General features: G+C 70.0%; 3 protein-coding genes across 11 annotated transcripts; all 3 read right to left on the bottom strand.

Moving 5' to 3' along the window:
• Window positions 1–432: 432 nt before the first annotated feature.
• On the bottom strand, window positions 433–8445 carry MAMDC4 (MAM domain containing 4). 5 transcript variants are annotated; one of them, XM_045469214.1, is made up of 29 exons: window positions 8339–8445; window positions 7708–7818; window positions 7453–7626; window positions 7248–7373; window positions 6924–7054; window positions 6756–6840; window positions 6491–6616; window positions 6257–6391; window positions 6080–6168; window positions 5823–5996; window positions 5418–5502; window positions 5165–5344; window positions 4949–5077; window positions 4657–4788; window positions 4430–4551; window positions 4233–4344; window positions 3940–4056; window positions 3720–3854; window positions 3475–3611; window positions 3186–3405; window positions 2979–3116; window positions 2759–2877; window positions 2585–2675; window positions 2234–2380; window positions 1931–2065; window positions 1692–1819; window positions 1485–1593; window positions 824–999; window positions 433–690 (listed from the first exon to the last, which is right to left on the bottom strand). In XM_045469214.1, the coding sequence occupies exons 1-29, from the start codon at window positions 8376–8378 to the stop codon at window positions 649–651; spliced, it is 3645 nt and encodes a 1214-aa protein (XP_045325170.1). In that variant the 5' UTR covers window positions 8379–8445; the 3' UTR covers window positions 433–648. The 5 variants fall into 5 exon arrangements, with proteins under 5 accessions (XP_045325170.1, XP_045325168.1, XP_045325169.1 ...); XM_045469212.1 differs by having other exon boundaries at window positions 7453–7818; XM_045469213.1 differs by having other exon boundaries at window positions 7453–7815.
• Window positions 8446–9633: 1188 nt separating this feature from the next.
• PHPT1 (phosphohistidine phosphatase 1) lies at window positions 9634–11145 on the bottom strand. 2 transcript variants are annotated; one of them, XM_045469233.1, is made up of 3 exons: window positions 10821–11045; window positions 10365–10489; window positions 9634–9866 (listed from the first exon to the last, which is right to left on the bottom strand). In XM_045469233.1, exons 1-3 carry the CDS (start codon window positions 10978–10980, stop codon window positions 9774–9776), a joined length of 378 nt encoding a protein of 125 aa, XP_045325189.1. In that variant the 5' UTR covers window positions 10981–11045; the 3' UTR covers window positions 9634–9773. The 2 variants fall into 2 exon arrangements, with proteins under 2 accessions (XP_045325189.1, XP_045325188.1); XM_045469232.1 differs by lacking the exon at window positions 9634–9866 and adding an exon at window positions 9876–10064 and having other exon boundaries at window positions 10821–11145.
• Window positions 11146–11657: 512 nt separating this feature from the next.
• Window positions 11658–19254, bottom strand: AJM1 (apical junction component 1 homolog). Of its 4 annotated transcripts, none has more exons than XM_045469218.1 (3): window positions 18806–19254; window positions 16972–17055; window positions 11658–16896 (listed from the first exon to the last, which is right to left on the bottom strand). In XM_045469218.1, exon 3 carries the CDS (start codon window positions 16835–16837, stop codon window positions 13886–13888), a length of 2952 nt encoding a protein of 983 aa, XP_045325174.1. In that variant the 5' UTR covers window positions 16838–16896; window positions 16972–17055; window positions 18806–19254; the 3' UTR covers window positions 11658–13885. The 4 variants fall into 4 exon arrangements, with proteins under 4 accessions (XP_045325174.1, XP_045325175.1, XP_045325176.1 ...); XM_045469219.1 differs by lacking the exon at window positions 18806–19254 and adding an exon at window positions 18291–18795; XM_045469220.1 differs by lacking the exon at window positions 16972–17055.
• Between the last annotated feature and the right edge of the window lie 191 nt (window positions 19255–19445).

The following is a 19445-nucleotide window of genomic DNA, read 5'->3' as shown; positions in this document are numbered from 1 at the left end:
TATGTGGAATCATGGACAAAGCAGGGCGTTTCCTCACCAGACCAGCTTTATGTCCCTGACGGCCGCTTCAGCGTTTGCTAGTCAGTCCCTGTCCGGGGTTTCTCCCTGTCCTGAATTAGAATCACCCAGCGAGGCAGGGGCTGGACAGGGCCTGGGTCAGATTCCCACAGGCTGGGCTGGACGGCCTGAGTGCTGGGGTACCCGCCTGGCCAGGGGCAGGGGCTTCTCAGGGTCCCACTGTATCTGCCTCTGGTGCCTCTAGCCCTCGGCCCCGTCCCGTGTGGCCTGCCTGTTACCTGTCAGCTGAGTCGCTGAGACCTGTGGGAGGTGCCCCCAAGCACGTCCTTTCAGGCAGGTTGTGTCAGTTCTGGGGATCCCCAAGAGCCCACCTTCCCGCTGACAGAGCAGGGTGCACAGACCTCAGCCAATAAGTCGGGGCTGCCCTCGGGGGCCAGGGCGTTTATTGTTGGGGTGGGGACTGTAACCCAGGTACGTGGGTGACAGTCTCGGTGCTGGGTGACCGCGTGGGGGCTCAGTGCGTCCTGGGGGAGGGGCAGGGGTTGTTCCTTGGGCTCTGTCTGCCAGGGATTGGGGGAAGGGGGCCGGGGGCGACCCTCTTGTGAGGAGCCAGAGTCTTCTCTGCGTCATCTACTGGCTGTCGGTGAGCGAGGCCGGCAGGGTGACACCGTCCTAGGAGGAAGGAGAGGGGCCTCTGACTGCCGGGTGGCCGCTGCGCGTGTGGACGGCCCTGGCCAGGGAGAGCGGACCAGGGGGCTTCTCCCCAGTCAGCCCTGCCCACCTGTCCCTACCCAGGGGCTCCTACCGCATTGAAGACGATGTTGTCAAAGCCGGGGGCCACAGCCGCTGTCTCGCCCCGCGATGGGCAGCCCCCCCTCCGCAGCCAGCGTCGTCCTGCCAGTCCTAGCAGGACGAGGAGGACAAGGACGACGAGGGCACCGCCGACCGCGGCTGGCACCGATGTGGCCACTACCGTGTTCCCTGTGGTCCAAGGACCGCGTGAGCCCGTGGACTCAAGCCCTGCCTGTCGGCCCTGTCCCCTGAGGCGGCACTTGGGACGGCCCATCCTTGAAACCCCGGCAGGTCGTGCCAGCGCGAGGCTCCAGACCTGGCGGGGGTCACAGCCTCAAGCTAGAGCCGCCCCTCCGTCACAAAGAGACAGTGGGCCGCGTGGGCTCCACAGGCAGGCTGGCCACGGCCGCCGGCCCGCCGGGCACCTCCTCCAGGGTCTGGGAGTGAGGGCGCGGAGTGCAGAGGCCGGCTGAGAGCCGACTCAGCTCCTGAGGGACCAAGGGCAGGGGTGGCCCAGCCCAGAAAGGGAGGGGACAGTGGGCAGGGGGAGGGGCGGGGCAGGTCCCGCCTCGGTGGCTCTCCTGGCTCCTTGGGCAGCCGTGCAAGCCACAGGCTGCCAAGCCTGACGGAGTCCCGGATCTGGGGCGGGGCTGGCTGACCTGGGCAGCGCTTACCCCGGCCGGGTGCAGGCAGCTGGCAGTGCCGTCCGTCCAGATACTCGACGTCGTCCAGGGCGATGGGCCCCACGGCTGGCTGGCCGCTTAGAGTGGCTTCAAACACGATCTGACCAGAGGGAGAGGGGGCTGGCTGCGCGGGACTGGAGGAGGAGGGCGGGGCCTGGGGCCTCCGCAACCGCCAGGCTCCGGGCAGCCCGGCCTCACCTGGAACTCCTCTGCGCTGGCCACCTCCACCTGGCCCAGCAGCCACTGGTGCCGCAGGCGCCCGCCCACGCTCCACACGGCCAGCTGGCCCCGGGCGCTGTTCAGGAGCACCCGCAGCTGGCCCTTGTCTGCAAGAAGGGGGCCGGGGCGGCTCAGGTCCCCAGCCCGGTGGGGCAGGGCTGCCCCCAGCCGCCCTCGCTGCTTCCGGCACCCGTCGCTGCTGGCCCGGCCCCACTCACGGAAATGCTCCGGGAAGCCCATGTGGTACCAGAAGCGAAGGCAGGAGGCCTCGGTGGCGGGCAGAGGCTGGCTGTGCAGCCAGGCTGCCTGGCCCCCCGGGCCCAGCATGTGGGTTTCAAAGAGCGCGAAGTGTCCTGGAGGTGAGAGGGACAGGGTGCCTGGCCAACTGGCCGTGGCCCTTGATTCCGATGGGAGCTCCCACGGGCTGGGCCGGTTGGCCTGGGGCGGGGTGGGGTGCGTGCCCCCCCGGGGTGTGTGTGTGTGTGTGTGGCCCCGGGGCCCCTTGCCCGCCTCGGACCCACCTGTCTCTGTGCCCAGAGTGTGATCCACCAGGGGCTGGGGGTAGCGGGAAGGTGCGGCCCCACTGCTCCAGTCCCAGCTGTACCCTCCCAGGCCAGGCCAGGCCAGATGACTCCAGCCACACAGGCCAGCCTCAAAGTCACAGGAAGCTGCGGGAGACCTGGGCAGTGAGCAGGGGTGCCCCCACGCCCCCCGGGGAGCCCGGCCAGTGAGCGCTGCTGCCTCCCCTCTGTGTCCTGCTGGGGCCGGGGGGGCCAGAGGGCCAGGCCGGGCATCTGCCGGTCCGCACGGGAGCTGGTACCAGCCGCGGGTCAGTCACAAGGGGGCCCGGGGCCCGGCCGCGGGGCTCCCACCTGGCCGAGGGCAGGGCCCGTCCTGGAGGAGCAGGTCGTCCAGCGCGATATAGGAGTGCTCCACGCCGGCGGCTACCGCCTCGAACACCACCTGGGCAGGGACAGGGCAGGGCAGCCTCGTGCGTGGTCCGGGCGGGCCCCGGAAGCGAAAGGTCACCTGCCCCCAGCACTCACCCTCCAGGCCCTCTCGGCCTGCACGTCCACACTCCCCAGGCGCCAGGCGGACCCTCCGTGGGCACTGATGCTGAGCACCTGCTGCCTCTCGGCCTCCCCCACGTGGACCTGCAGGGTGCCTGCCACGCCGAGTGACCAGCCCAGGTCAGCAGCAGCGGGGGTGGGGGGGTGGGGGGGGGATTGATGGCCACGCGGGGGCCCCGGGCTGCAGACCCCTCACCTGGGTTTCTGAGGCTCAGGTGGTACCAGAAGGTCAGGCAGGCAGGCCGGGCCAGAGGCTGGTGCTCCTCTGAGGTCAGGGAGGCCACGCGGCCGGGGGGCAGGGCCTGGGGGCTCGTGTCCACCACCATGTAGTGCCCTGGGAGGCGCCAGCGTCAGCCCCCATATGGCCCCCTCTGCCCACCCCTCCGTCACCCCCGATGCGAACCTTGAGCCGTCCCCGTGGTGTGGTCAGCGCGGGGGCCCCAGGCGGCGTGGCCCGTGGCATTGGGCTGGCGCGTCCAGAGGCCTTGGCCCCCGCTGGAGAAGCCACAGGCTGAGTCCTCGAAGGAGCACCGCCTGGGGGCCCAGCAGGGCCCGGGTCGCAGGGCCACGTCGTCCAGGCCCATCGTGCCGTGGTAGCCGTCCCGGGAGCCCTCGAACAGCAGCTGGGGGCAGAGGGGGTGAGCGGCTGTGGGCTGGCCCTGCCCCCCCACCGCCCTGGCGCGGGGCCTCACTTGGTACTTGGTGCCAGAGCCCGGCTGGTGGTGGAGGGTGGCCCAGGCCTCGTGCCAGTGGTTGCCGTGGGTGCCGGTCCGTGACCACAGGAGCGTGTCTGCCTCTCCTTCCCGCCTCAGCACCAGGCGCAGTGTCCCTAGACAGGGGGGCGGGGTAGGAGGGGACCAGAGCCCGACTCTGGAAGGCTTCCGCCCCTGCAGAGCCCCGGACCCGGGAGGCCCTGCCCGGCACCAGGGTCGCTCACCGATCTGGGGCCCGTGGAGGTGATACCAGAAGGAGAGGCACTCCTGAGGAGCTGTGGGCACCTGGGGCTGGGTGAGCAGGTGGGCACCAGGGCCCCGGGCTGGGGGGTCCGTGGGGTCCAGAAGCAGGAAGTAGCCTGCGGCAGGGACACCGGGTTCCAGGAGGGGCTTGGCCCAGACCGAGAGCCGCCCCCCGGGCTTGGGTGCCCCTGCCCTACCTACCTCGGCCTGTGGTGTGGTCGTACCCGGGGCCGTGGCTCTGGATCCGGCGCCAGTGGGCATCTGTGAGGTGGCCGGTGTACCAGCCGCACGTGTCCCGCTCGAAGTTACAGGAGACCTCTGAGGGCGGGGCCGCGGTGGGGTCAGCACGCCCCGAGCACCCTCACACCCGCCCTGTGTCCCTAGAGGGTGTGAGAATTTCTCTCTGGGGTGGGGGCTCCCAGGGTCCCTCGAGGTGGTGACGGGGGGCGGGGGGGAGAGGCCCCCGGGTAGGGGCTGGGAGCGGGCAGAAGGACCTGAGTCCTTCTCAGTGGCTGTCACGGGGCTGCAGTCCTTCAAGGTCACATCGTCCACTCCAGCGCCCTGCTGGCCAGGGCCGTCCAAGTCCACCAGGCCGACGAACTCCAGCTTCGTGAGGAGCACAAGGGAGGGGGCTGTCGAGTCAGCGCTGGCTCTGTGACCCACCCCCCTGCCCCCAGGCTGCCCTCCTTACGCGGAAAGGCCGGCGGCGTGCCCCAAGAAGGACTCTGTCCGTCCTCCAGCCCTGGCTGCTGCCCGGGGCCTGCCACACCAGCTCACGGTTGCTGTCCTCCACCACGACCAGGGCCAGGAAGCCTGGCCGAGGGGGTCACTGTGGGTCTGCCCGGCCCTCCTCCCCCACCCTCCCACAGGGTGCCTCGGGGCGGGGTGGGCCAGAGGGACGGGGGGGGGGGGGGGTACCTTGGGGGTTACTCTGGAAATAGTAAGCCATGTGGAGCTCACAGCGGGGGCCCGAGGGACCCAGGGGAGGTGTGAGGACCCGGGCCTCTGCTGCCCTTTGTCCCCAGGCCCTCTGCAGGGACAGGAAGTGCCCTGAGGAAAAGCAAGGCCTCTCAGAGCCAATTCCTGCCAGGGCCCCCCCCCCCGCCCCCCTCACCCCGCCGCCCCGGGCAGGCACGCTCCCTGGTGAGGGGAGGCACAACAAGGTCCCCTCTGGGGGTGCAGTTCGCAGATGGGGGGACTTGGGCCTCACCAGCAGCGGTCCTGCGGGCGCCTGCGCCAGGGCCCCGGCTCTCCTGGGCCAGGAGACGCCCCCACTGCAGCCGCCCCACGCTGGCATCCTCCCAGCCCCCCGCTGTGAGGGGCTCGAAGTCCGTGGTGCCTGGACCGGCAGGAGCAGGGAGGGTCGGGGAGGGTCTGGAGGAAGAGGGGGCCCCCCCGCCTCCCGCCAGCTCCGGCCGCCCCTCACCACAGTCCTGCTCATCCTCGCCCCCCTCACACTGTTGCTGGAAGTCACAGAGCTGCTCTGGGGGGACGCACAGGTCCCCGCAGGAAAGATGTCCCGGCTCGCAGAAGTCCCGGGGCCGCAGGCTGGACGGCTGGCGCCAGGGGGCTGCGGCCCAGAGCCCAAGAGGTGATCCAGACACCTCTGTGGGGACAGAACAGGGGTCAGGGGGGTGGGTTGTGCTTCTCCTGGAGAGGGAGGGGCTCAGCGGGCCCACCTGGGACTGGCTGGCAGTGGTCCGACAGGATGAGGTCATCCAAACTCACGACACCGCCTGGGCCTGTGTGCCCAGTGAGCAGAATCTGAGGGCACAGGGGACTCAGGGTGTGCCCCCCCCCCCCCCCCCGCACCCTTCTGTCATCCCCAGGTCAGCTCCGCCAGCCCTCCCCCTGCCTGGCCTCGCCTCGTGTCACCGGATACCCTCCCCTGTCACCACCCCCACGCAGGCCTCGAAAGCGACCCCTCCTTCCCTGGGCCTGCTCCCAGAGCTTCCTGCTGACACAGCCTAGGGGGGGGGGTGGCCCTGATCTCCCCTGCCCAGCTTTCTGGGGGGGGGGCGGGGGGCCCTCTGGGACCTCCCGCTCGCCCACCCCTCCCTGGCCGCCGCCCTCTCGGGCCTCACCCGGAAGGGGTGCTCGCTCTGGATGTCGACCCGGTCTCGGACCCAGGCGGCCCCCAGCTCCCCGTGGCGCCTGCGCAGCAGGACGGGGCCCTGAGGGGAGCCTGGGCTCTGAATCTGCAGGAACAGCTGGAGGCAGCCCCCCTCAGACCCGTGCAGGAAGTGGTAGAAGATAAGCTGAGAAGAGGCCAGGGAAGGTCAGGGAGACCCCGGGCCTGGGCAGCCAGGTCGGGCGGCCCCGTGACCCCCACCCTCCTCACCGAGCAGTTGTGGGGGCCTGAGGCTTGGAACTCGGGGCTGGAGAGGACAGCGGGGGCGCTGGGCTCGGCCACGGAGACCAGGAAGGAACCTGGGGAGACACCAGATGTGGGCCGGGGGGGGGGGGGGCCGGGCGGGGCCCCGGTGGGCGCTCCCCGGCGGTCCCCCGTGGGCCTCACCCTGCGCGCTATTGCGGCTGTGGTCCCGGCGCGGCCAGGCTGGCGGCCTGGGGCCGGCGCTGTGGTTCCGGGCCCAGCCCTCCGAGTGGTTCCACGGGCCCAGGCCCGTCTCGAAGTCGGTGGCCGTGTGGCGGCCTGTGGGGGAAGCAGGGTCAGGCTGCCGGCAGGGCCCGTACCCCGCCTGTCCCGCTCCGGCACGCTCCCTGGTGACCCCCAGCAGCCCCTCCAGCTCACGGCAGGTGGGCGTGTCCTCATCTGAGCCGTCCCCACAGTTGTCCTCTCCGTCGCACAGCTGGTGGGGCTCCACGCAGGCCATGTTCCCACAGTGGTGGTACCCCAGGGGGCAGCGTGCCTGGGGGGCTGACATGGGGGAGGGGCAGCCCGTCACCGTGACCCCAAGACCCCGGGGGCCGGGGCAGCTGGGGGAGAGGCTCAAGGCCATCTGGGTCCTGCTAACCCACTGCCCCCCAGGTGTGGGTCCGCGGCACGGGGGCCTTACTGGGCAGCCCACAGCCCCGGAAGACCACGTCGTCCAAGGCCACGGTGCCCCTGTGGGTGGCATTTCGGGTGGCAGAGAAGGTCACCTGAAAAGAGTGGGGTCCTCAGGACTTAAGTCAGGGCTCAGACCCTCCCTGCCCCCTCCACATCCAGACCACCCCCAGCTCACCCAGAAGTCGCCCCGGATGCGGCCAGTGGCCACCACCAGCTCCTGCCAGCCTGGGCCCCAGGGCCCAGAGCTCTGCCACAGGGTCAGCGTCTCGGCCCTGTGGGTCAGCTCTAGCCGCAGCTCAGCCACATCTGTAAGTGGGGGGCGGGGGGTCCTGGGGCGGCTTGGGCCCCGCTGCTTCCCGCAGCCTGCCGGCTGTGCCCTGCCCTAGGACCCTTGTCCCTCCCTTGAGGTACCTTCCCGGTCTCTGCGGCGGCCCTCTGTCCTTTCCCAGTCCCTCCCCTCGGGGCGCCCCACCCTGGTGGAGGAGTCCTGGGCACCCACCTCCGGTGGCCGTGTGGTGCCAGAGCCTCAGCTCACAGGTGGGGGCGGCGTCGTGCAGGACAGGGGAGCGCAGGGCTGCTGTGGACGCCTCCTTCCCGCGGTGCGTGCCAACAGCCGTGTACCAGCCTGGTTGGCAGAGAGGTCAGGAAATGGGGCTGGAAGTGAAGGGGGGAGGGGGCATCACGGACACCCGCCAGGGCCTCACCGAGGTCTGTGCCGAGAGTGTGGTCTGAGCGCGGCCCCAGAGGCTCCAGTGTGGCTCCTGCCCGGTCTCGCAGCCACCTGTAGCCTGAGGTGCTGATGTCCCGCCAGCCGCAGGAGTCTCGCTCGAAGTCACAGGCGAAGGGGGCGCCCGGGGTGGGGGAGACCCCGTGGTAACCTGGAAAGTGGGGGGGCTCAGGGCTGTCTGCAGAGGGCTGGCCTGCCCACCCCCTGCCCGCCCCACCGGGCCCCAGCTCACCGCACTGGGCCTCGTCGGAGCAGTCTGGGCAGTCACACACGAAGTTGCATGTGGCCTCGCTGGGGGCCCTGCAGTTGTGGGGGACCCAGGCCCGGCCTGGGGGCCCTGCTGCTAGGAGAGAGACAGGCGGGTGGCCTGGGGCGGGGTGACCCCCCCCCCCCCCCCCAATCCCAGGCGGCCCAGGATACTGTTCACCTGCTCTGAGGCCTAGGCCGAGAGGTCAGGGAGGGAGGGGGCTGGGTCCTGCCAGCTGGGGGCTCCCCGTCAGGGCCAGGCAGGGCACACCTGGCCCGGGAGAGGTGGGCTGCACATCAGGATGGGGGCGGGGGGGTTGTGAGCATGGGACCAACGGTCCCCGACATGGGACGCCCCCCGAGGAAGGGAGCAGGAACCCAACAAGGAAATGCCCCTGGCCCCCTCAGGCTCCATTTGGTCCAAGAGTGGCAGACTAGGCTCTGCTTCCAGGGCCCTCTTGCCCTGGGACCCGGATGGACACTGGGGCCAGGTAAAGCAGAATTCGTGCCCCTTCCCCGATGGGGCAACCCCCAGGCCCCCAAAGGCTTGTCCTGGGCACCCCCCGAAGGCCGCCCAGGGCCTTGCCCCTCTCCTGGGGAGGAGACCTGACACTCACCCAGGAGCAAGGCCAGCAGGACGTGGCGGGGCAGATGCATGGTTGGGCCGGGGGAGTGAGGCCGAGGGACCGCGCACTCCAGGCGGCCTCGCAGGGATTTCGCCCGCTTATCTGCCTGTGGCCCCGCAGGCTGAGTCTGCTCTGCTTGGAGGGGGGACCTGGCCCCTTCTGTACCCGCTGCCCGTCAGCAGGCCCCGCCCTGTGTCGATGAGGAGGAACGTCCAACTGTAAAAGCGTCCAGGAGAGGGGCCCCTGGCCCAGGTAGGCTCCCACCCGCCCGGATCCTTCTGACCAAAGGTCAGGCCTCAGTCATCACGCCCACCGCCCCAGCCCTGCCTGGCAGAGGCCCCACCAGAGGAAGCACCCACTCGGGCTTTGTCTCCCAGAGCTGGGGCAGGAGCCCAGCACGCACCCCCCACCTGTGCCCCCAGCCCCACGTCCCGTGCCTCCCTGCCCCAAGTGACCAGGGACTTCGTCCTTCCCCACCACAGTCTGTGGCTGCCTGCTCGCTTATTCCTTTGTAAGGGACGATCATTTATTCATCAACAACTGTTCTGATTAGCATGGCTGGGTGCTGCCGGGCACAGGGCATTTACCACCATGTGACCTCGCTCTTACCAGATCCTGTCTCCTCATCACTAAGATGTGGTCACGACAGCCTGGAGAGGCCACCGTGAGCTCATGGAAGGCCTGCCCCAAGATGGCACCCGTGCTCACGGGGAGCCACAGAGACAGCTGTGCTCGGCTGTCCCCTCATCCACACATCCACTTGCCACAGCTCGTACCCCCTCAGCCCTGCACTGGAAGGAGAGGAGGGGGTCCTGGAGGGGGGCTCCCGGCTCCAAGCCTGAACCCTCAGAGCCTGTGGCTGCAGGGCGGGTGCCACGGGACCCGGTCTTACAAGGGGTCTGGGAAGCTTCACGTGACTTCAAACGGCAGATCACGAGAGGACACTGATGTCAGCTGGCCCTGGGGGACCTGGTGCTAACTCCTTGCGCAAGGGCTCATCAAAGAGTTTCCTCCCAGATGTCCTTGGACACAGGAGGGGTGGAGAGGAGCAATCAGGCCATAAATGGGGGCAGCAGCCCAGGGGCCCCCTTATCAGAGCACAAAGGGCTGAGTGTGCACGCCACCCCCCCACCCCCCGGGGCCCCCAGATGTGGAGCCAGGTGAGGGACAGCCAGTAGGGGCCCTGCGGCTACCAGGGCCGCCTCCAGCTCTCTGTCACCCACACCCTCCGGCCAGGGGTCCCCAGGGGTGACCGGGAAGCAGACAGATCAAGACACACACACATCTGAGGAAGAGCAGGGGTGATAACGTTTTTAATTCCTGCAAGTGAGGTAAACCTGGGCGCTCGGCCCGGCTGCTGTTGGTCTCCAAGGCCTGGCCCGGGGTGCATGGCGCCAGGGGGTATAGTGGGTCGCTCGGGCAGGCCTCAGTAACCGTCGTCGGCCCAGGTGACCTCGTAGTCCGGGTACATGGCTTTGATCTTCTCAGTGGAGACCGAGTGCTGAGCACGACCATAACCCTGAAGACAGAAGCCGATGCTCACAGCCCCGTCCTGGCTCTGGGTGGGCGTCCGTCGGCAGCAGCACCCAGGAGGCGGCTATGGAGGGGGCCCGCTGGAGCCGGACGTGGCCAGCCCTCCCTGACCGCCCAGGGTAAGCTGGCCGCCAAGGTGAGCAGTCCTTGCGCGTGGGCCTTCCAGCCCAGGGCGCAGCCTATCCTGGGTGCCGAGAGAGGCTGTGTGAATGCCCCTGGGTCTCCACTGTGGCCTGGTGACGGGACGGGGGGATGGCCCAGCCAGGCCTCGTGGAGGAACGGGACGAGGCCCACTGTGGCTGAGGGGCAGGCAGTGGCCTCCCTCCCACTGCTCGTGGCAGATGGGGAAGCCACCGGCGGGAGGGGTCTGCGGCCCAGACAGCCAGAGAACCCCCAGTGCCGCAGGTGTCCTCAGCGCAGGGCAGTGAGGGCTTGTGAGAGCTGGTCCCTCCCCCCCGCCCCCCTCCGCGGGCCGGGGGCTCACCATGGAGTAGCCATACACGTGGATCTTCTTGTCCTGGCTCTGGTGGGAGATGCGCCCGCCTCCCAGGCACTCACAGCTATAGCCCTTCTTCTGCATCTCGCCCGATACCTTGTCATAGATGTCGGCTGGGACAGGGAAGGCGGCTCAGCACGTGCCACGGCCCGCGGAGGCCCGGGGGATCTGGAGCTCCGGCTCTGGGCAGCTCCCTCCCCAGGACAGGAGCCCCTCCAGGCTGGGACGCCATGAAAGGAGGAAGGCGTGCACCCGGGCAGGAGTCCTGGGACTAGGAGACACGGGTCGCGCCATGGCGGCCCCTCGCCCTCCAGGACCCTTGCCCTCAGACCGGGTACAGGACCGCCTCTCTCGACACCGCCTCATTCCCCGCCCAGGGCCCTCAGCCCCGCCCCCGGACGCCCTCAGCCCCGCCCCGAAAACGCCGGCCGGCCCCGCCCTCACCGTGGTACTCGGCCCACTTATAGCCCCGCACGATCTCCTTGCTCTTCCCGGCCGGGGCCTCGGAGGGCGGCGCCGCGTGAACTCGGATTAGCACGTACTTGAAGACGCCGTCGGGATCGATGTCCACATCGGCTATCTGGGCGAGGTCCGCCGCCGCCATGTTTCCCACAGCCCGCCCGCCCCGGCAGCCCGCGGCCCTTCCCGCAGCGACCCTGGGTCCCGTCGACCGTGCGGGAGGCGGGCCCTGGGAGCCCGGGCCCAATCCCACGGGGCCTTGCTGCCCGGGCCCGGCGCTTCAGCCAATCGTGTCGCCGACCCACAACACAGACTGGCCAATGGCAACCTAGCTCCTTGCCACTCTGAGGCCACGCCGGTCCCGCTTAAAGGGGAACAGGGACCCGGGAGTGGGCGGTGATTAAATCAAGCTAACTTAGCAGTTCTTTTTTAGTGGGGACTGGGAGGCGGAGTGGGTAGCGGGAACGGTGGCAGGCTCCTTTAGAGGGGCTGGGCGGCTCATGAGGCCCAAGCGACAAGCGCCCGTCCCGACCCCTCCCCCACCGCGTCCCAAGACCTCCCCCTCCGTCTTCCCAACGCGCATTCCAAGGCCTCCCTCTCCCTCCCAAGGCGTCCCAAGGCCTCCCTCCCTGTCCCCCACCGCGTCCCAAGGCCTCCCCCTCCCTCCCAAGGCGTCCCAAGGCCTCAAGGCCCTCTTCCCTTCCCTCCCGGCGCCAGCTCAGCGTGGTCAAGGGCCTTTCTCCCAGTCCCACCAGTCCCACCAGTCCCACCAGTCCCACCCACGGATCGCCCCCGCCCCGCCATCAAGGAAGAAGCAATGGCTACATTCGAGTTGTTTTACTTGGTTTGAAAGCATTCGCCCCCTGGAAATAATCCCAGTCCAGCCAGGATCATTCCTGGCCAGCCGGCCCTCAGGCGTGGGGCTGAAAGCTGAGGCCCTAGGGCAGGGGGCATGGCGGCTGGACTTGGGAGGCCACGAAGGCGGGTAGGGCAAGCGGGGCGCGTGGCCGATGCAAACGCGCTAGGCTGATAGGCCAAGGTTGGCGCGCAGACGTTGTGGGATGGGCTAGGGTGCATGGCACAGAAGGAGAGCCAGGAACAGAGGTGTGGGGGACGTTCACAATTCAATTGATGTCCTCTCCTGGCCCCGTTAGGGAGTGCTGGGAGCCCCAGGAGGAGCTTGCCAGGCCGGCCTGGTCCCCTCTCACTTGGTCCTTATGGAGCTAGGGCTGTGGGCCAATAAGTGTGCGCTCCTGGGAACAGAGCCCAGTCCCCTGCCTCGGGTCTCTAGGCCTCAGCACAGGGCAAGGCCAGAGCGAGCACACGCGGGATATTCGTGTAGTCAAGTCCCCACACCTCCAGTCGTCCCCTGCCCTGGTCAACTGGCTCGCTCCGGCACCCTTTCCCCGCAGTCCAATCTTTTTGTCCTCCCTACGTTAGTGGGTACGAGCCCCTTCTGGGCATGTGTGGTTCCTCCTGTTCATCCGCCCTCTGCATTTGCTTCCCTCCTCCCTGTGAGGTTAGGGCCTGCGCTGCCGGTTTCACCCCCGCTCTGTTCTGGCACCCACCTAGGGGCCTCCTGTCGGTGTGGGCCGGCAGCCGACTCGCACCCAGCCAGGACTCCTCACCTCTCAGCTCTGGGCCGGATCCTGCCAGCGCCCCCACCCACATCCTCTCGCCCACCCCGCCCAGGCCCCTCTCTCAGTCTGGGTGTGTTGTGCCTCGGTTGAAGACCTCCGACTATCCCCCTCCACTGCTGCTTGTCCCAAACCCTCCTGTAGGACCCATGTTAGGGCGGCTGGAGGTGAGAGGACCGGAGGGCGGGTAGCGTCGCCAATGTGTGGACTCCGTCGCCAGTGTGCGGGCTCAGGGTCCAGCCGTGCTCTTATCTTGCTGGGGCCCCCTCCAGCCTTGTCATCTCGGGACACGAACACACTGGGACTAATCAGGGTGTCCGCCAGAGAGGAAAGGCCTCTGAGCAGGATGCACCCTAAACCACAGAAGGCGGGTGGGGGGACCGTTGAAGCGACGGGACGAGGCTTTAGGCAACCGGGGCTCCTGGATCAGGGCGAACCAGGGTTGGGGAGGTTGCAGGGAGGCTTTGCGGACGTCAGGGAATGGACTGACCGGATCTTCGCGGTGGGGTCTGCAGTAGTGACCCCTCCGCGTGAAGGCAGGGTCGGGCGGTCCTCAGGCCCACCCCGCCTCCCAGCGGGGAGCACCAAGCGGCTGAGGACCGACCTCCGGGGAGGTCCCAGGGCTGGCTGGGAGCTGGGAGCCGGAGGAGGGGGAATGAAAGGCGGGGCCCGTGGCGAACTCAATGGGGCGGGACCTGGGCAGAGCTTGTGGCAAACAGAAGAAAGACGAGAGGAGCACGGCCTGGCCTGAGGGGTTGGGCTGGGCTCCCGGTGGGCTGGGCGGGGTCTGGGTGGGCAGGCAAAGCTTGGGGGTGGGACCTAGGTGGACTGCGCAGGCCCAGAGAGGGCTGTGTGGGGCTCCGGGTGGGCCTTGGGTGGACTGGTCGGTGTCTGAGTAGGCGGAGCAGAGCTCGGGGGTGGGCCCTAGGCGGACTGGGCGGAGCCCGGGGAGGCCCCAATGTGGAATGGGCTGGGCGGAGCCCAGGGGTGGGCCCAGTGTGGACTGGGCGGAGCCCGGGGGGGGTGTGGGCCCAATGTGGACGGGTGGGGCCTGAGCGGGCTGGGTGGAGCCGGGGGTGGGCCCAATGTGGACTGGGCGGGGGCCTGAGCGGGCTGGGCGGAGCCCGGAGGTGGACCCAACGTGGACTGGGCGGGGCCTGAGCGGGCTGGGCGGAGCCCGGGGGTGGGCCCAATGTGGCCTGGGCGGGGGCCTGAGCGGGCTGGGCGGAGCCCGGGGGGGGTGGGCCCAATGTGGACTGGGCGGGGGCCTGAGCGGGCTGGGCGGAGCCCGGAGGTGGACCCAACGTGGACTGGGCGGGGCCTGAGCGGGCTGGGCGGAGCCCGGGGGTGGGCCCAATGTGGACTGGGCGGGGTTTGAGCGGGCTGGGCGGAGGCCGGGGGTGACCCCACCGCTCACATGATGTCGTCCAGCAGGTTGGCGCTGGCCACCCAGTCGAGTGCGCGCGGCTCGGAGGCAGCCATGATCATGCACATGAAGGGGCGGCCGGTGCGCCGGTCCGTGGGGTAGATGGTGGTGGGCGTGAAGCGCCGGTTGGCCTCGACGAACTCGCAGAGCTGTTCGTAGACGCGCGGGAACTCGTGGCGCAGGAAGACGCCGCGCAGCCGCAGCTCGCGCTGGATGTGGATGAAGGCCACCTCGCGCGCGCGCCGGCCTGCCTCGCCTTCTTGGTCCAGGCCTGCGGTGCCTGGCGGCGGAGTCAGGATCAGCGTCTCCATGTCGGCCTCGCGACCTCGAGCCGGGGGCGGTCGAGCCGGGCTGCCGGCCGCCAACGCCACCTTGGCGAACTTACGCACCGTGGGCCCAGGGCTGCGCGGTGCGGGGACGGGCCGGGCGGAGGTGCCGGGGGGCGTGGCGCCGGGGCCCACGGCCACCGACACACTGAGCAAGAAGCACTCGGCCGGCTCGTAGAGGCGCCCGGCGGCGGCCAGCTCGCGCGCGTAGCTGCCCAGGGGCGCCGCGTGCGTGGCCAGCTCGCGCAGCGACAGGTAGGTGGGCGACAGCAGCAGCCCCTCGAGGCCGAAGCGCAGGAAGTTGTCTGCAGAGCCAGGGCTCGGGAAGCCCAGGAAGAGCACGCCGCGACCGCGCGACAAGAAGCCGACACGCGCGATGCGCGAGAAGGCGCGGTGAACGGGGCCGCTGTCGCGACAGAACTGCAACACGTGGCGGCACACGCTGCCCACGCGGCCGTACACGCAGCGTGCCTTGTGCGCGTCCCAGTCTTCGCGGCGACACAGGCGCGAGCAGTAGTAGGTGTAGCAGCTGTGGCAGGACTTGAAGTAGAGGCAGGCGTTGAACATGGTCTCGGTGCGCCGGCAGCGTGCGTTGGAGCACGTCATCAGGTCGTCCTCGTCGGCGCTGGGCTCCGGGGACGCGTCGGCAGCCTGCCCCTGGCCGGCCGGCTCCTCGGCGCTGCCAGCGGACGCGGGTGGCGAGCGCGGCGCCAGCGCGGGTGCCCCGGAGCCCGCGGGCCTGGAGTCCAGCAGGCGGCGCAGCTGGCGGCCCAGTCCATCGGCCGCGGGCTCCGGGGCTTGGCCCGCGGGGGGCCGAGAGTCGATGACCAGGTCGGTGATGAGCTCATCCAGTTGCTCGAGGCTGCGCTGGCGGCCACCAGTGGGCCCATCTGGGGCGGCGGGCGGAGACGGCCGGGGTCGCCCTCCGGGCAGCTCCCAGGCCCTGGCTGGCGGTCGCTCCCCGGCTCGAAGGTCGTTGTCGGTGATGGTGATCTCAGGCGTGACATACCAGTTGCGGCCCGGGCCCTCGCCCGCGCGGCCCTTCTCCGACAGCGACGTCTCGGACAGAGACAGCGCCGCATAGCGTCTGGGTGAGGTGGAGAGGTTCACGACGACGGGCGGACGCCGGCCTTCGGGGGATGCGCCTCGCGGCTCCCGCGCCTCTCGCCCCAGCAGGTTTTCGTAGCTGCGGCCGCGGCCCAGGGGGTCCTCCCGGCGCGGCCCCGGCGCCAGGATGTTGTCCCAGGAGCGCGAGTAGTGGCGGCTGTCAGTGACCAACCGGGGCGGGCTGGTGCCGGTGCCGCCGTGCCAAGAGGCGAGCAATGGGCCAGGGTCCGGGGGAGGCACCACCTGCAGGGTGCGGTAAGGCCGCAGGCCCCAGTCACCCCAGGCGGGGCTGCCTCGTGGGTGTGGGTAAGTCCGAGCTAGAACGTCGCGATCGCGATCGCGGTACCGCCCGAAGTCCTCTGTGTAAAAGGGGCGGAGAGCGGGGTGGGCCCGCGGCTCCTCGGGAACATAGCGGGGGCCACAGGGCGGGCCGTAGGGCGGGCCGTAGGCTCGAGCGGCCTCCCCATAGTAGGAACGGGAGGGCGGCTCCTGGACCGGGAAGGTGCGCACTTCGCCTGCGTAGTAGCCGCCGCCGCCGCCGCGCCTTGGGCTGGGCACGGGGGGCTCCTCCGACGGGAAGGGCCTGGCATAGTAGCCGTCGAAGGGCAGCCCAGGGCTGGCCGTAAAGCCACCAGCGTGGCCCTCGGGCTCCTCGGTGTAGAAGAATTGGGTGGGACCCGGCGGCGTGGTGAAGGGCAGACTTCGGCGCTCCGTATAGTCCCGGGGCCCAGGCAGGGGACCGTCGCAGTACAGCGCTCGCGGATCCGCGCAGTACGTGTCACTGGGGGTGGGGGTGCGCGACAGCGCCACGTGGCGAGGTCCGGGCACCGTGAGGCCGTGGAGCTGCGGGGCAGGGCGTGCCCAGGGCATGGTCTCCGCGGGCCCGCAGGACCGCGAGCCCCGGGCGGTGTGTTGCAGCACCGCGTCGTCCGGCTTGATGTCCAGGCGGCAGCGGACGTGGGGTGCAGGCCCGGCGGGCGGCTCGGGGGGCGCGCAGCGGCCCGTGGCGGCGCAGAGGGGCGCGATGCGGCCGGGGCCGCCCCGCTGCGGCTGCAGCTTGATGGGGTGCAATTCATTGGCGAGCGCGCGCAGCGCCGGGTACGCGGGCTCCCGATGCGGCGATGCCTCGCCCCGCGCTGTCCGTTGGGCCTCCCGGCCTCGGCGCGGCAGCACCGGCGGCGAGGCGGGCGCGGGCGCCAGGCCCGGGGGCGCGCGGGGCGCGCTCTTGGAGCGGGCGCGGCGCCGGGGCTCGCCATCGCGGGGCCGGGCGCGCGGCGCGGCCGGCTCCGGGGGCGGCGGCTCGGGGCGGGCCTCCATGGCCTCCCCGTCCAGCGCCTCCAGGAAGTCGAAGCTGCGACAGTGGCGCTTGTTGAAAGGCGCGGGCGCAGCTGGCGGGGGCACGGGGCGCTCACATGGCGGGCGCCGCGACGCGGGCCCGGGGGCCGCCACCTTGATGTCCTGGTACACGGTCGACACCAACAGGTCCGGCGGGTCCGTGCGGGTCATTTTAAAAGAGGTCCCCAGGCTGGCGGTCGCAGCTCACTCTGCCTTTCCGGGCTTTTGCCCTGGTGGGAGATGCGGGTCAGGGTGACCCCTCTGCAACCCAGAGCTGGCTACACCCCTACGCTGGCCTGACTTACCTGGGACCCAGTGGGCGGAGCAGTCCTGGCTGCCCGCGGTGGCCGAGGCCCCAGGCACTTGATCCATGCCGGCGTCAGAAGCACCTGCGGGAGGAACCCAGCCGTCCAGCTACTCAGGGTCTGTCCCCTGCCCCGGGCCACCCTTTCTGGGCCACTTTCTGCTGGGATGTAGCCAATCAGGCAGAAAGGCAATGGCCGTCGCTGTGGTTCCCGAGCTCCTGCGGCCAGGCCCGTGCCCCCGGGGGGCCTCCCCCTCCCCCCACTACCAGCGGCAGGTTTGGGTAGAAGCCGTGTCCTGGGGCAGGAAGAACGGGGGTGTGTTCCCAGCTGGGATGACGGGATGACGGTAGGCTCCTGCGAAACCTTATTTACAAATTTCTTTATGGGTGTTTGCCTCACAACACTCATGGGTGGCTTAAGCCCCGTCCTCACGCCCAGTGCAGAGCAAGCCCTCTGATGGTGTGGTCTGAGGGGGAGTCCCTGGACCGTGACAAAGTTGCTGAGTCTCCCTGGCCACCTGCTGACCGGGTGGGACATGGAGACCGTCCCCCAGTACGGCAGTGGTGGCTGCCCTGGGAACAGTCCCCGGAACCAAGCCCCAGTCCTGAGGCCCCAGCAGACATGGAGATGGCCCCATCAGGTCCAGGCACCGCCCCTAGGCGGACGGACTGGCCTGCCCCACCCTCGCCCTTCTGTGTGGCCCAGGCCAGCACACGCCACAGAGAACATCCCTTGGCCCTAGAGCCCCCTTTCCCTTGCAGAAACCTCTTTTGATCCCTGGTGTCTTAGGGTGGTTGGAACCCATTAAGCTTGTTGGGGCCGTCGTGACAAGGCCCAGGGAGCAGCCTCCCCAGCTTTGCGGCCTGTGCTCTGCAGCTCAGAAACCGGTGCCGGCCGCAGGACCATGTGGGGGCGGGAGCCACCAGCTCAGGGCCGCCCCTCTTCCCCAGAGCAGCATGGGGCCAGGAGGCCGCAAGCAGGGGAGGCAGGGTGGTGGGCGGGTAAAGCTCCCCCCCCCCACCACCACTTCACTGCTTCTCCTCAGGAGAGAGCCCTCTCCACAGCAGCTCAGGAAGGCTCCATGGCAACCTGAGGTTCTGCTGCCCCCGCAATGGGGGCTGGGCGGGGGTCCACCCCTCTGCACTGGGCTCATGCTGAGACTTGGGCCACCGGCCCCTCTGTGGTACCCGGGGCCTGGACAGGTTGTGTAGGGTCTCAGACGGTGCTGACAGGGCCCCCACCTCACACAGGCTGGGGAAGCGTGCTCCTGGCCGAGCTGGGGGAAGCCCGGGGCGGGGGGCGGTGGGGGGGGGCCTCACCTGCCAGGGTCTCTGGTCAGGCCGACCCTGTGTCCCAGGTGTGCCAGGGGCTTTCTGCCGGCAGGGCTGCCCTTCTGGGTCAGGGCCATGAAGTCCCAGCGGCCCGTCCCATCGCAGCCTTGCGCCCACCCCAATTCCGTCCCTGCTCATAGGACTGTCCCCTTCCCACTCCCTTCCATCTTAAGCTCAAAGCCAGGCTGGAATTGGGGGTCCGATGACAGGGCATGAAGCTCCGCCCCAGGGAGGTGACAGCGCCGCTTCGCCTCTGCAGCCGTAAGGATGGCGCTGGGCTGGGTGACATCCCTCCCCGTGGGCACGGGGGCGGTCGGCCCTTGCAGGGGCCCCAGGCCTAACGCGCCCCTCCCGCGGGTCTCCCCGCGGCCCAGCCCTGCCCCCGCCCCGAGCGCCCGGAGTGAGGACCCGCCGGTGTAGCTCTGAAGTAGGACCCCATCCTTGCGGGTGCCCCCCCTCCCCCCATGACGGGGCCCGTGGGGCAGCGGCCCCCGATCCCTTACCTGGGCGCTGCTTCCCCGCCGCGCGCGCCCGGTGGGCTGCGCAGGCCTGCGCCCGCTCCACCTTCTCCGCTCCGCGGCGTCCCCGGCACCGGCAGAAGCTTCGAGGCAGCGGCGCGGAGGCCGCCGGCTGCTCAGTGCTGCCCCTGGCGGCGGCCGGCGGGGCCGCGTTTAAAGGGGCCGTGCGGTGGGCCTGGGACCCGTGTGGCCTGCTGGCAGTTGGTTGGGCTGTGCCGAGCGCCAGCTGACAAGCGCTCCCTCCTTCTCAGGGTGCGGGCCTGGGCTCCAACCGGGGTACCCACACCCAGGGAGCAGCCTGCCGGTCCCGCCAGCCCCCACCCCGGGGGCAGCTGGTGGCTTGGCGGTGGCCTCGGGGCAGGACCCTGGAGGAGCCCCAAGCTCCGGAATTCACACCTCCGCTGAGGCCTCGCAGGAGCAGATGGGCTGCTCCCAGCCCCGCTGGGCCCTGCTCCGCTCTGCCAGGCTGGAGGTGCCAAACTCTGAAGGTTCCTGGGGCCAGATGGGCACGGCTGAGCGGGGCCTGCAGCCCTCCTGTCCCCAGGCTGCCGGGGCTCTCTACAGGGCAAGGGCACGCTCCTAGGCTCCCTGGGATCAGAGTCGAGGTGCGTGGAGGACTGTCACT

The sequence above is a fragment of the Leopardus geoffroyi genome, chromosome D4 (genome assembly GCF_018350155.1).
Source record: "Leopardus geoffroyi isolate Oge1 chromosome D4, O.geoffroyi_Oge1_pat1.0, whole genome shotgun sequence".
Taxonomy (NCBI): Eukaryota; Metazoa; Chordata; class Mammalia; order Carnivora; family Felidae; genus Leopardus; species Leopardus geoffroyi.
This window is presented reverse-complemented; position numbering and strand designations above follow the sequence as displayed.

Bases quoted from the DNA above. Each gene is read 5' to 3' on its own strand.
- MAMDC4 (XM_045469212.1), bottom strand. From the start codon at position 8,378: ATGCATCTGCCCCGCCACGTCCTGCTGGCCTTGCTCCTGG. The intron at 6,617-6,755 runs GTAAGGCCCCCG...CCCCCATGTCAG, and splicing joins CCGGGGCTGTGGGCTGCCCA to CCCCCCAGGCACGCTGCCCC. The intron at 2,878-2,978 runs GTGAGGGGTCTG...TCGGCGTGGCAG, and splicing joins CCTGAGCCTCAGAAACCCAG to GCACCCTGCAGGTCCACGTG.
- PHPT1 (XM_045469232.1), bottom strand. From the start codon at position 10,980: ATGGCGGCGGCGGACCTCGCCCAGATAGCCGATGTGGACATCGATCCC. The intron at 10,490-10,820 runs GTGAGGGCGGGG...TCCCTGTCCCAG, and splicing joins TAAGTGGGCCGAGTACCACG to CCGACATCTATGACAAGGTA. The intron at 10,065-10,364 runs GTGAGCCCCCGG...CTCGGCACCCAG, and splicing joins ACGTGTATGGCTACTCCATG to GATAGGCTGCGCCCTGGGCT.
- AJM1 (XM_045469218.1), bottom strand. From the start codon at position 16,837: ATGACCCGCACGGACCCGCCGGACCTGTTGGTGTCGACCGTGTACCAG.